Source organism: Gallinula chloropus (assembly GCF_964237585.1).
Source record: "Gallinula chloropus genome assembly, chromosome: Z".
Classification (NCBI taxonomy): domain Eukaryota; kingdom Metazoa; phylum Chordata; class Aves; order Gruiformes; family Rallidae; genus Gallinula; species Gallinula chloropus.
The window spans coordinates 88075747-88089389 of NC_140089.1; the positions used below are offsets into that span (position 1 = coordinate 88075747).

At 49.3% G+C, this 13643-nt stretch overlaps 1 protein-coding gene across 1 annotated transcript in view; it reads right to left on the reverse strand.

The window, feature by feature from the left end:
* The window catches only part of MYO5B (myosin VB), a gene marked incomplete at its 5' end in the record, with an annotated part of 171587 nt that overhangs the window by 87557 nt on the left and 70387 nt on the right, over positions 1-13643 (reverse strand). Inside the window, 4 exons of the mRNA XM_084278155.1 lie at positions 2433-2573; positions 4144-4225; positions 11162-11427; positions 13032-13141. Of these exons, the coding sequence (XP_084134281.1) occupies positions 2433-2573; positions 4144-4225; positions 11162-11427; positions 13032-13141 (599 nt within the window). The remainder of the gene's footprint in view (positions 1-2432; positions 2574-4143; positions 4226-11161; positions 11428-13031; positions 13142-13643) is intronic.

A 13643-nucleotide genomic window follows, 5' to 3' on the forward strand; every position in this document is an offset into this window, starting at 1 on the left:
GCAGGTTATTATAAAGGAGCTGATTACAGGGCCCATAATAAGGGCCTGTGACTAACGACAGCATTCCCCACTGGCAGGTAAATACCCAGGTAACTGGCATTTGACATCAGAGGGGGGGGAAATGGATCTTGTGTTTCAGTTTTTTTAGTCAAAAAAACCCCCCAAAACCCAAAAAAAGAACATATAGAAAAAGGCAGATCTATGGCAACGCTGGCCGTATTCCTGTTACTGCACAGGAGCTGCTCAATGTCACCAGCAGCAACCAGTTCCAGGTGATTCAGAGAGGAGCAAAAGTTGTCACCAGCCAATATGGCACAAGGGGAACTTGATCTGTGCTCTTCACAACACTCAGGAGTTGGTTCTAGACTGAAGAATTCAACAGGCGGAGCACAGAACAAATGGAACGGTGCTGAATGTCAAGCAAATCACCTGATCTCCTCCCAAGCCAGCCCTGGCTGAGGTGCTATTTTCATGGCAACAAATTAAGACCAGTTTGTCCTCATTTTTAAGGAGTCTTCCTAAGACTGGAGTTGAAAAGGGCAAAGCCCCAACTCTGGCTCATCGCAAGGCGATAGCAGGGGATCTGTACCCCAGATGCGTGTGAGCTCGTGGAATGGGCAAGGTGGGACAGGCAGCCCTGTCTCATGGAGGAGGGCAGGCACCTGAGAGGTCAAGTCATACATGTCCTTATATCCACCCAGGGATGCCAGACTAAATAATGGATCAAAACCTTCCCCTCTGTTGCAACAGGACACTCCTGCCCCTGCTCCACTGGATCTCTCCTATATCCAGAAATCCCACAGAGCCAGCAAAGTTTCCTTGTGTCCTTTTCATCACCTTGGCTATGCTGGTGAGGGGCCCTTTCCAAGCGTCACCTCTCCCACCTCCCACTGCTTCACCCTTCCCTACCCTCATTCAAAGCCCTCAATGCCCTTCCAGACACTTCCTGGCACAGGATTGCCAGGTCTTGATTAAAACTCTTCCCAAAGACAACTTGACTACACCATAGCAGAACCAGTCTGAGGCTCCACAAGACCTCATCAGCCCGAAGGCAGCCATCGTCCCCCTCCAAAAAGTTGTTCTCAGCACTAAAAAGTTTGGTTTCTTGGTTGAATCTGTCCAACTTCTACCTATGGCATACTAAGGGGTTTGCCACTTATGTGCAGCACTGAAGTTTCTCCATCCTCAGCATCACAATGTTTTATAGTCCCGATGTGACCACACTCTCTCCAGTATTGTCTCACCATCATTGCTGCACAGAGACCAGAACTGGAAAGGATATGATCTGCTCTGCCCAGTGTAGGAGCCCTCTTCATCACACCATCACTCTGAGCTTTCCCTGGGAGATGTCCTGAAGACTCTATATTTTCAACCTACACTTTATGCCAAAGTCCTTCAAAATAGGCACCCCAGGTTCCCAAGAAAACCTCACATCTTACATTTCTTGTTCCTGCACACTCATGGCTGAACAAGGACTGAGTAAGGAGTCCAGCCTTTCTTATGGATTCTCATGATGGGTTGCCCTTCTGGCACTTCTAGTCAACTTTTAAGCCAGATTTAATTTAGGCTGTTATGAAATACAGATGAAAAACAATAGCAAACTATTCTCTCAACATCACAAGCCTGGTTTAAAAAAAAAAAAAAAAGCAAACAAACAAAACAACCAAAAAACCACAAACCCAGAACTCAGAAAAGCACAATTCCAAATGCCAAGGGAACGATGAAGGAATGGCTGAACAAGAAGCCTATACAACTGAAGACACTTCCAGAGGCCACCCCAGCTCCTGCTTTTCTATCTCAAGGAGCAGAAGGGACAGGCAATTTCAGTCATCTGCAAAACTTGTGTGAAGTACAGGCCTGCCTGAAGTCAGCCAGCGCTTGGCATGGACTTCAGCAAATCCCAGTTGTGTGCCTGATGTCTCCTGACTGCAAGGCTAACCAAACAGCAGACCCTCCCAGACACATTGTTTCCAATATGCCCGTGTGCCACTGTAGCTCAAATTCCAGGATCTGACTTCTGTACACTAAACACAGCTGATTTTACCTCAAATAGCTATTGCAAGAGGACTCTGGTTTCCCTTAGGACAAAATAAGGCTGGAGACAGGGAGGAGCTCCAGCTCCTGGGTAACGCTGAAGAAACCAAAAGCTGTGAGCAATGACTGTCTCTGTGTGCAGCCTGGCCAGAAACATCAGCTCTGGCAACACACAGTGAGGCCAGACATCTGGGCTGGTAGCAAACATGTGCCCAGGAGGTGCTGGATGACCCAAAAGCCAAATGAATGCCGACAGCCTACCCCAGCCACCAGCACCCTGGCGACGCATGTGAAAGGAGACAGTTACCCCCTTCCCAGCTGCCACAGGTTAAAGCCCATTCTTTAAACCTTTCATGGAAATAAAAATGCTCAAGAAAAGGTGGGTCTTTTGTCTTTACCTTGCACTCCTCATTCAGTAGGTCCAAGATACCAAGCTTTGCCTCGATAAGATCTATGCAGGTCTGGTTATCGTTGAATTTTATCCGTGTCCACGAGATTCCCTCCTTGATGCATTCTTCTTGCTCCAGCTTAAATACATGCTGAGAGTGGAAAAACACCAGAGTTACTGACTGGCAACCCATTCCCCATTGACCCGCTCGTCACCACTGTGGTAGAGCACCCCACCATTGTACCCATAGACAATTTAGGTGCCCTCACATACAGCTTTGTGAAGGTTCTGCCTTTTAAACAATTTAGCTCCTGGCAAGAAAGATAAAAGCATTCCATGAGGAAATCATGGGGCTTTAAATGACTTCCACTAGGAAATCACTGAAGATGTCACTACATTTAGGTGGGAACTGTATATTGAAGTGGCAATGACACACATATCTCTTGGGCTGAGAAAAGATCCCTCTCATTTAGTGCTCTGCTGATTAAACCAGTGACCTGCAGCAGGTTCACAAGCTGGGAGCCAGGCTGGTGCTGAGCACATGTGCTTTCATCTGTGACCAGTATTTCACAAAGAGCACCCATCACCCTAGAAGATACAGCAGCAACAGCATCTAAGTGAGCCAGGAATTTCTATTGTAGATTCTTATTAAAATATAATTTTAAAAATATGTTTTAAAAGTCTTTGTATGCATGGCTTATATATCTCAGACCTCTGCCCAAGAAGATAAATTGTCTCTGCCTATTTTTGCAGTACTTTAAGCATATTAAAAAATGATTTTTCAAATGCACTTTTTTCTTCAAAGATAGCTTTTTAAAATCTCTTCAAACATGTCATCTCAGAGTTTGAATTTATAAGCTTCAGAAGTGATAGCTTGGACATACTAAGAAAGATATGAATAGAGGAAATACAATCCAGAATTTAGTTTTCATTTTTGGCAGCAGCGATCTGATGCATTAGATATACAACAGATGTTCATGTCCATGCATATGACACGGTTTCAAAGTGCCAAACTGCTCCACAGCACTCAGTTGCTCAAACTTCCCAAGTATTTTTTCCCCTCATATCCTGAAACTAACAGTAAACTTTTTTTTTCCCTGCTTATAACAAAACCAGAAGGTGACCTCGTAGTTGTCTTGTTTCCAGTGCAGGTAAGAGCTTGTATCTAATAAAATGAAGAATACCAGTTTTTTTGTGAGGGGTGTCCAAGTGAAAAATGGGGAGTGTGCCCAATCCTGCTATTTAACACATGGTTTTAGCTGCAGAGGTTTAAGTCACACTTAATGGGAAGGTTTCTACCCGTGCTTTGCCGCACCCTGAATATCAGTCCTCGTCACGAGCCCATCCAGCTTTACCTCAGTTCAGGACTGAAACTACACTGGGGGAAAAAAAGAAATCATAGAATCATAGGATGGCATGGGTTGGAAATGTGGCAAAATATCTACTTACTCAAAACCATCAGTGAACCCTTGCATCAACGATTTGCCAACCTGCTTCCTGATCAAGTTTATCAATCAAGCAAGCGACATTTTCAACTTAGTATGAATATTTACACAACTGCAATGCACAACCATCGCCTGGGAGAGATGGCATCCCAGGGACTACATCCAGTGCTGGCCATGCTGCAGGTAAATGCCATCAAGCAGAAGCCAGACATACAATAATCCCACCCTGACACATCTTCTGCTAACTTCTGTGGAATGCTTCCAAGCTGACCTTACCCAGTTGAACTGCTGCTGGAGCTTTTCGTTGGCATAGTTGATACAAAACTGTTCAAAGCTATTCACATCAAAAGTTTCAAACCTGCAAAGCAATGAATAAATCAGCATTAAGCGTTGCTTCACCTCAAAAATCTACTGTTCCCTGCAACGGTGTCATCTGCGTGACAGGCAACACCAGTTATTCACCTGTCTCCTCGCATTCCTCCTACCCCAGATCCACCTTTTATCCCTCATTCCCCAAAATGTCTGTCCTCCCTTCCCACAACTCAAGGGATTCCAGAGGCCTGTTCTGCTACGCACGAATGAGAGATATGGTACCACTGTAGCTTCCTGCCCATACGGCAGCAGCGCTGAGATGAGAAATGTAACAGCCTCTCTAGGGGAAAAATATTATGAAATATTAAGTCCAAATAAATTCACAGCAAAGGCGATGGAGAAACTGTAGCTGCTGCCTTAAAAGATCCAACACAATGTTGTGGTGGTTTGGCCCTGGCTTGGGTCAGACGCCCACCAAAGCTGCTCTGTCACTGCCCTTTTCAGCTGGGCAGGGGAGAAAATAGATATTGAGAGGCTCAGGAATGGAGATAAGGACAGGGAGAGATCATTCCACAGTCAGTGTCACAGGCACAACAGGCTCAACATGGAATAAAGGACAGAAAACTCTCTAACTGATGGCCCTGCCCTGCACCCCCAGTGACACCAGAGTCGGGTGATGAGAGTGTGGCCAGAGCTTAAAGCACCTTCCCCCACCTCTCCCTTCTTCACAGACTCAACTTTACCCAGGATTTCGCTCCCTTCTTCCCCCCATTGTGGCACGGGGAGGGGCAGGGACTGAGAGAGTGGGGTGAGGTCAGTGTCTCACCAGTTGTTTTCCTTCTTAGCTGGGGGGTGGAAGGTCATTCCTCACCCCCTTCCCCTGCTGCACTGTGGGGTCCCACCCACAGCAGACAGTCCTCCACCAACTTCTCCAACCTGAGTCCTTTCCCACAGGGCTTCAGCTCTTCCCCAGCTGCCCCAGGGTGGGTCCTTCCATGGGGTGCAGCCCCTCAGCCCCAGACTGCTCCAGCCTGGTCCCACACATGGTCACAAGCTCCCCAGCAAACCTGCTCCATCATGGGGCCTCTCTCTCCCCATGGGCTGCAGGTCCTGCCAGGGTCTTGCTCCAAGGTGGGTCCCAGCATCTCCTGCATGTCTCCCGCTGCTCCAGCCTGGGGCCTCTCCACGGGCTGCAGGGGGGGTCTGGGCCTTTCCCATGGGCTGTGGGGGGACACCCGCTCCACCATGGGTTTCTCCAGGGGCTCAGGGGCATCTTTCTCTCCCCCCTTCCCTGCCCCTGGGGCCTGCACAGTCTCTCCCCCCTTCTCCCTCCCTTCTCTGGGGCACAGAGCGGCCGCTTGCGGTTGTTTCTCCTCAGGGTGACTCCCAGAGGCGCTGTGACCGTCGCTGATGGGCTGGGCCTTGGTCAGCAGCGACTGCGGCCTGGAGCCGGCTGGGGTTTGCTCTGTGGGGCCTGGGGGCAGCTCCTGGCTGCTCCTTGCAGAAGCCGCCCCTGCAGCCCCCTCCTCCCCCAGAACCCTGCCACACAAAACTACAACAAATGTTTGAAATGCAATTCGATAGAGCAGAAAAAGAGGGTATTACATTCATAATTACAGCCTCTGTGTGGCATCGCTGACAGCACAAAAATGAGATACACATGAGCAAGTGACTGCTGGAAGGCACAAGGCGCCTTCAGCTCGAATTCCAACTCATTGCTCAGCAGGAGTGAGATATGTTGGTCTTAGTGGTGGTGCCCCTTTCCACAACAGGCATTCAAAAGCTGCCCTTGCTTTGTCCCACCCCTCCACAAGCCAGTGGACAACCCCAAACTGAGTTCGACACCAAATTCCTAGTCGCAATTAGGAAAGAAAAATATACAAAGTCTTGATAACACAAACTCCAGGGAAGCTGCAGAAAAGACAGCAGAGCCCCCGGGGCGGTCAGGGCTGCAGCATGTAACACCCTGGGACAGGCAGAGAGAGCTGGGCTTGCTTGCTCTTAAAAAAGACCATTTTTCAGCTATCACAAGGAATTACGTTATTTATATTTCTATTTTTAAGGCACAGTTGGAGGAGGGGGAAAATGCATCTTTGACACACAACTCTAAGGATTAAAACTAAGGGAAGAAGTGTCAAAGCTCCCTGAGCTTAATAAACTGCTGTAATGTAAATGTGCAGCAAAATAATTGCTCAGGTAATAGTACTGTCGCTGCTGGCAGAACAGCCATAAAGCACTAAACAAAGGAAGCCTCCCTTTCCCTCCCTCCCTCCCCCCAAGATCATAGAATCCCAGACAGGTCTGGGTTGGAAGGGACCACAAGGATCACAGAGCTCCAACCCCCCTGCCACAGGCAGGGACACCAACCTCCAGGCCTGGAGCTACACAAGGTTGCCCAGGGACCCAGCCAACCTGGCCTTGAACACCCCCAGGGATGGGGCACCCACCCCCTCTCTGGGCAGCCCCTTCCAGCCCCTCACCACTCTCTCTGCACAGAACTTCCCCCCAGTCTCTCATCTCCCCCTTCCCTCCTCCAGCTTCACTCCAGCCCCCTTGTCCTGCCAGTCTCTGCCCTTTAACAAGCTGATTCCCCTCCTGTTCCTGGGGTCCCTTCAGGGACTGGGAGGCTGCAGTGAGGTTCCCCCACAGCCTTCTCTTCTCCAGGCTGCCCCAGCCCAGCTCCCTCAGCCTCTCTCCATAGGGGAGCTGCTCCAAAAATCAGTGTTTTGGATACTTTCCCAGGACTACCTGGCTGTTACCCATATGATGCAGTTACTCCTCAGGTACTTCCAGGGGGTGATACCCTCACCATACAAAATACCTGAGCCCCTAGGGGAAAGCAGTAGAAAAAGAAAAGGAAAAGGGAAAGGAACCGCTTTGGAGAAGCTTTTATCTTCCCTGCAGCTCTCAAGCCAATCCAGGACCTGCTGCTGTCTCTCTGCCTGCCCCAGAGCCAGCATCGCTCCTGGAGCTGAGGCAGCCTGTGCCAAGCAGAGGTTGCTGAAATCCTCCAGATCCTAGTAATTGAGCTTTACAATCTTTAATGCAACAACATCTGGTATCTGGGACCAACAAATATTTATATTAAACATGGGGCTGGAGCCTCAGTGATGAACGTATCCTTCAAGAGCTCCTACTGTGCTTGATCTTGGTTGCCCAGCAGACCAGCAACTTCAGCTCTTGCAACTAATGGGTCTCCTCCTTGGAAATACCAGCTCCTGCAGGTTCCTGATCAGAGTAACAGGGCAAGAAAAGATTTCATTAAAATGGAGATGGAGAGGCACGGTGAGCTAGATGGAAAAACACAACGAGAGCAGGGGTGCAAGGGGAAGAGACATTGGAGGGGAAACTCTCTTCCTTTACTTCAGAGTCACCAGATGTGATTTATGAACCCTCTCAGCAAATGCCAGCCAGGGACAGAGCAGCTATAAAACATCTACTCCAAGGGAGATTTTGCAAAGTCACTAATTAAGGGACTCTGCCAGTGCAATTTACTAATTGACAGAGCTGCTTGGTCACTGGCTCCACACGTGCCCTTGCCAAGAGGTCCTGCCCACACAGAGCGACGGTGGGAAATGACATCCTAATGGGAAAAGCAACCCAACAGCTGGTGTGTTTTCATCAGTTTCCGTGCCTGTATCCTGATGTGGAAAATAAACACACTCATCACTCTGACCCATCATCAAGGCTCCTGGGAAGGCACATCCCAGCCTGGGGACACCTTGTGAGTGGACACAGGGGAGCAAACGCTGCATTTTGCCTTTTCCCCCATTCCCCATCCTGCTGCACCACTGGTATCACCTGAATCTGCTGCAGCACCAGCGTTTATACTAAAATATTTAAAGTTCATAAATAAGTCCAGCATACAGCTGGCTCTCTGGGTGTTCACACTTCCCCTCACATGGCAAACAGAAGAAACACAAGCTGTCCCCACCAAGCCCAAAAATGCCACGTGAATCTCTTCTTCAGAGGGACCACGGTATTGCCACTGCAGCAAATGACACAGTAAGTACACAAAGGTTTTTAACACCATACCCTCTCACCCCCATTCAGAGAATTAGGATGTGAGTCAAACATTACAGAATCAGGAGACAAACCCCCAAAGCCTCTGCACCCTTGGTTTACACCCTGTCCCTATAAATCCCACCCTTGGGGACAGTCATTGTCCAAGAGCGTCAGGACCGAGATGCTCTTGGGATGTCAGGGAGGTGTGATGGAGGCAGCGTGCAGGCTCCCTGCCTTTCTAAATTAACTCTTCTGCAAGAGGAAAAAGAAGAACAACAGACATTTTAGGGGAGAAAAACACAGAATATCCAATATTTGGCAAAATGCACTAAAGCTCCCAAACAACCTGAGTTTGGGGAACCAAAGCACTTCCAAGGTCTGCCAGCACCCAGGGTCCCTGCATTGCTAATTACTCAGCATTTAGATACCCCCCTCAGAAAGGGATTTAGGATTCTCTTTAGGAAACTGGACACAAGGGCCCAGAGCATGGATACCCTTCCCCTGCAAACCTGCCTCTTTTGGTGGGACCTGAAGGTGCCCCTGGAAAAACCCCGTGGTGCTCTGCAGCAACACCAGTGCTGTAAAAGCATCAGCTGGCCCGTGCGCTGGACATGACGCACAGGAGACCTGCAGCTAAGGGAGGTTTTTTCCTTCCACACTAACAGGTTTTCAAGCCTACCTTAATCTTTCATGAGCGTCATCCTCAAGTCTCCTTTTATTCAGATTTCTGAAAGACTGAGTCTGATTTTCTAGCTCAGACATGCAATTTTCTGCATTGACCCACTGTCGCCCACACAGCTCCATCTCAAAGCTTTATTTATCGTATCCCAGCCTGCAGAAACCTCTATTTGTAGGGACACTGGTGGGAAACGGCCTCCCCATCTCATACAGTATTCAAACCAGACTGTGCAGACAACAGCTGACGATTTAAGGTCTTACAGGTCCTGTGGTATCCACCTAGGGAGGGCACTTGCAAAACTCTGACAGCACCTCAACATCTCAAGTCTTCCCACTGAAGGCTGGAGAGCTGGGCAGTAAGAAACCAAATGTGGTTTAATAAAAGAAAGTGTAGAGTCTTGCATCTGGGAAGAAATAACCACTTGGATCAGTGCAGGTTGGGGGTGACCTGCTGGAGAGGAGCTCTGTGGAGAAGGACGTGGGGGTCGTGGTTGATGACAGGTTGGCCATGAGCCAGCAGTGTGCCCTGGGGGCTGAGAGAGACAATGGGATCCTGGGGGGCATCCGGAGGAGTATGGCCAGTGGGTCAAAGGAGGGGATCCTCCCCCTCTGCTCTGCCCTGCTCAGGCCCCACCTGGAGTGTTGTGGCCAGTTCTGGGCTCCCTGGGATCAACCAGCCAGGGATCTCCTGGAGAGAGTCCAGAGGAGGGACAGAGATGATGAAGGGCCTGGAGCATCTCCCCTGGGAGGAAAGGCTGAGTGAGCTGGGGCTGTTCAGCCTGGAGAGAAGAAGCCTGAGAGAGGATCTGATCAATGGGGATCAATAGCTGAAGGGTGGGACACAGGGGGCCATGGGCAGCCTCTGCTCAGTGGCTGTGGGGACAGGACAAGGGGTGATGGGCTCAAGTTGGAGCACAGGGATTTCCCCCCCAATGTGGGGAAGAACTTCTTCCCAGTGAGGGTGAGGGAGCCCTGGGCCAGGCTGCCCAGGGGGTGTGGAGTCTCCTTCTCTGGAGAGATTCCAGCCCCATCTGGATGTCTCCCTGTGTGACCTGTCCTAGGGACCCTGCTTGGGCAGGGGGTTGGACCTGATGATCTCTGGAGGTCCCTTCCAACCCCTATGGTTCTGTGACACTGCAATTCTGACCCAAACCAGAGAGGACTGTACTCTTACCATACTTGAGCATTCCTGTAAACTTTGATGTATGGCAGTGGGCTAAGCAGATGCTCTGGAACTGATTTCTCTCACCCTTTCTGATGGTGTGGCTGCACAGTGGATGCTAAAACCAACATCCCAAACAACAGCAGCTGTAGAAAGCCCACAGAAGGTTTTATACACAAGAACCAATCCCAGTTGTGGTGTAGGTATTATAGACCCACACAGGCTTTCTGCAGCTGACCCAGAACCACCTCAGCAGGATTTTATTGTGAGCTCCAGGTTCAGCTAGATCATAGAATCACAGACTGGTCTGGGTTGGAAGGGACCCCAAGGGTCACAGAGCTCCAACCCCCCTGCCACAGGCAGGGACACCAACTTCCAGGCCTGGATCTACACAAGGCTGCCCAGGGCCCCATCCAACCTGGCCTTGAACACCCCCAGGGATGGGGCCTCCACCACCTCTCTGGGCAACCTTTGCCAATGATCTACCACTCTCATATATTTTTTTCCAAATATCTAACTTAAATCTCCCCTTTTCTAGTTTAAAACCATCACCCCTCATCCTGTTGCTCCATGCCCTTGGGAACAGTTCTTCCCCAGCTTTCATCAGGCCCCTTCAGGGATTGGAAGGCTGCTACACAGTCCCCCTTCCCTTCTCCAGGCTGAATCTGCCCAACTGTCTCAGCCTGTCCTCATAGGAGATGTTAAAGATTAGCCCTCTTGCTGCACAAGGGCCCTGCAGCAGCTGTTTCACTCCTGAAGAACCAAAGTAGTTTCCTCAAATCCCACAGCAACTCCAGGTAGAGCCAAGTGCAGTTTTTGGTCTCCACGGCAGCGCCTTCACCCCCAGCTCATCACCAAGCTTGATGCTTTAGTCAGCACTGGGGACAGAAATCTCAAGTGGGAACGGCACAGGAGGAAAACCCCAAAAGCCAGAGCTCAAACAGATCTGCATGGACCCTTTCCAAGTCAAGGCTGCACAGCCTAAAGGAGGAACAGAACAGAAAACCACACACAGCTGCCCCTTGCTGCATCCCTGCTATTCCCATCGCCTGCCACAAGCCAAGGTCAAGCCCCCATTGCCAGCAGGGCAAGACAAATGCCAAAGGACTAATTAAACAGCCTGAAAAGCGTGCCTACCCGTAGATATCGAGCACACCAATGAAGGAGTGCTGCTTGACAGTGGTGTGCAGGTTCTTGTTGATGTTCTGCACGATCCAGTTGAAGAGCTGGGCATAGATGTGCTTGGCCAGGGCGTTCCTGGCATTCACCACTTTCTGCACGGACATGGTCTTTACGAAGGTCTCAGTCGTGGTGATGAGCTGCTGATGGCAAAGCCAGTGCTTCATCTGACTGTACTCCACTCCCAGCAAGGTGCAGAAGGTTTTCAAGTGCCCATCCTTGCCCTGGAGGGAATGAGAAGTCAAGTCAGCAGGTTGGTGGCACTACAAATCTGGGGGTTTCTACCACCGCACTCCCAGATCTGGGCAAGAAATCAGCTTTTCATAACTATTTATGGAAATAACACGTTTCTCTGTGCTTGGTAAGAAACAGAGAAGTGATGAAGACTCCTCCAGTTGCACCAGTCCCCATAGACAGGGATGAAAGGGCTCACAGGGTGCTCTGCATGGGGTAACACCCTATGGCTCCCCTCTGCTGTGGCTACCCTTAAGATCCTGGTTTCCTAAAGAGCATATTTCTATGGTGAGAGGCGACAGAAGAGAGCATGCTCACACTTTACTCCTCCTTGAGCTGCAGCTACACGCAGGTCCTTCAGAGCACCCTTGATGGAGCCTGAAGTTAAAGCTTAGGGCTTGCCATTACTCCATGCCTCTCACACACTAACTCCCCTTTGAATAATGAAGTTGCAAAGTGTGCATTACCAGAAGGGGGTTGTGTTTTGCATAATCAATAAAGTGAAATGTCAGCTTCAATTTCTTTACCACATTGCATTTCACCCCCCCCCCCCTGCCCTAAACTAAGACAAGGCAGTTCTGAGTCTCTATTATGCTCAGATAGTGGGTACTGCCTTTTGGACAACGAGAAATCAGTTTCCCTTTCCTCAGTGTGATAATACATATCTAAAGGAAGTAAATTGCTTCCAGTTAGATACATGCTTCTAGAGAAGCTGCATGGGCCTGGGGATGGAGAGAAAAATGCATTTTACAAGACCTGAGAGAAAAATGTATTTTAAAAAGACTTCTAGCACGCTGTTTACCTCTGGTACCCTTTTGACCATGAATTCAGAGTCATAACAGGATTGATTTAATACCATGCAATTATATCTGAAGGTAATTAAACACCATCAACTGCATCAGCTTTGTCAGAGCAGATCCCTTTTATGCTGCCATGTTGTCAAATCTCAAGCAAACTACTCCCAGGCTCTAGGGTACCACTGAAAGTGTTGCACAGATCCCGTTTTAATACTTTAATTAGGAACAAACCACCCAGTCTGGGATGCAATGATAATTGACAGGACAGTGTTTTCCATCCAATCACTTTCCTGTCCTCCCCCCCAAACAAACACAGAAGCAGAAAAGGCCACCACTGAGGCATCTTTAGCCTTATTTATCCTTGCTAATTAGCTGTGCAGTGCTCCTCTGAATACTGGATGGCCACATTAGAAGCAGCAGCCTCGTGGGTTTGCCTGTAGCAAAGCAGTTGTAGAGCATCACACCTTCTGCTGGTGGGAGTCACTGTTCCCCCCAAATCCTGTGTGCCCAGCCTTTTAAGAAAGCAGGAAGAGTTGAAGATGTGTTGGTGTGTGTAAGGTGGTAAGCAAGCTTTGAGTCATCTTGCTTACAAAGAAAAAAATGGTATTATCTTCCAGGAGAAACAAAGCAACCAGGAAATGATGATGTGTTTTCAAACAAACAAACAAAGCAAAGCAAACCAGGGGGAAAAGGGCTTTCTACCAAAGCACAGTGCTGCAGAGCTCAACACATGTAATGCAGCCCAATTTTTGAGCATGCAAAGCTCCCCACACACCCCACTCTTGCTAGCAACCTACCAATATGCTGCAGGAATCGCCGTCTTGTCTCTCCTCGAATTCCAAGTTCCCTAGGTGCAGTATGGCAGCAATTATCCTAAAAATGGTCGTCTGATGAGAGTCCTTAATTCCTAGGGGAACAATTCACAGATGGATTGTCACAACAGACAAGAAGCTGCCATTTCCAGTGTATTTGAGAATGCCTGCAGTGTGTTTGATTCCCTTCCCGGGATGTTGGCTTTTCAGACCTCTCCCAGTAAACTCCTCATAAACTCTCAGCCAAGTCATCACTCACAGGCGACAGCAGAGACTGCCAGAGGAGCTCCTCGTGTCATTTTCTCTACCCCTAATCGCTGCACCAAAGCAATTTTATCCCAGGTGGGTTTAGTGCTGTTGTGAACATGCACCAAGAGCGAGGACGCTACTCCGCAGCGATCAGAGGGGACGGAAGCTTGTAGGGGCTCCGTGGCTTCTGCAGAGCAAGGAGCTGCTTCTCTGGGCTTGTCGTCCAGCAGTGAGATCTCTCTGACAAGCACCAGAAATTACAACTTCTTGCCAGTGCCCCACAAACAGAGGAGAAAACCAGAGCTGTGCACACGACGCCCCACACCTCCCGGCTGATGCTACAGCTGG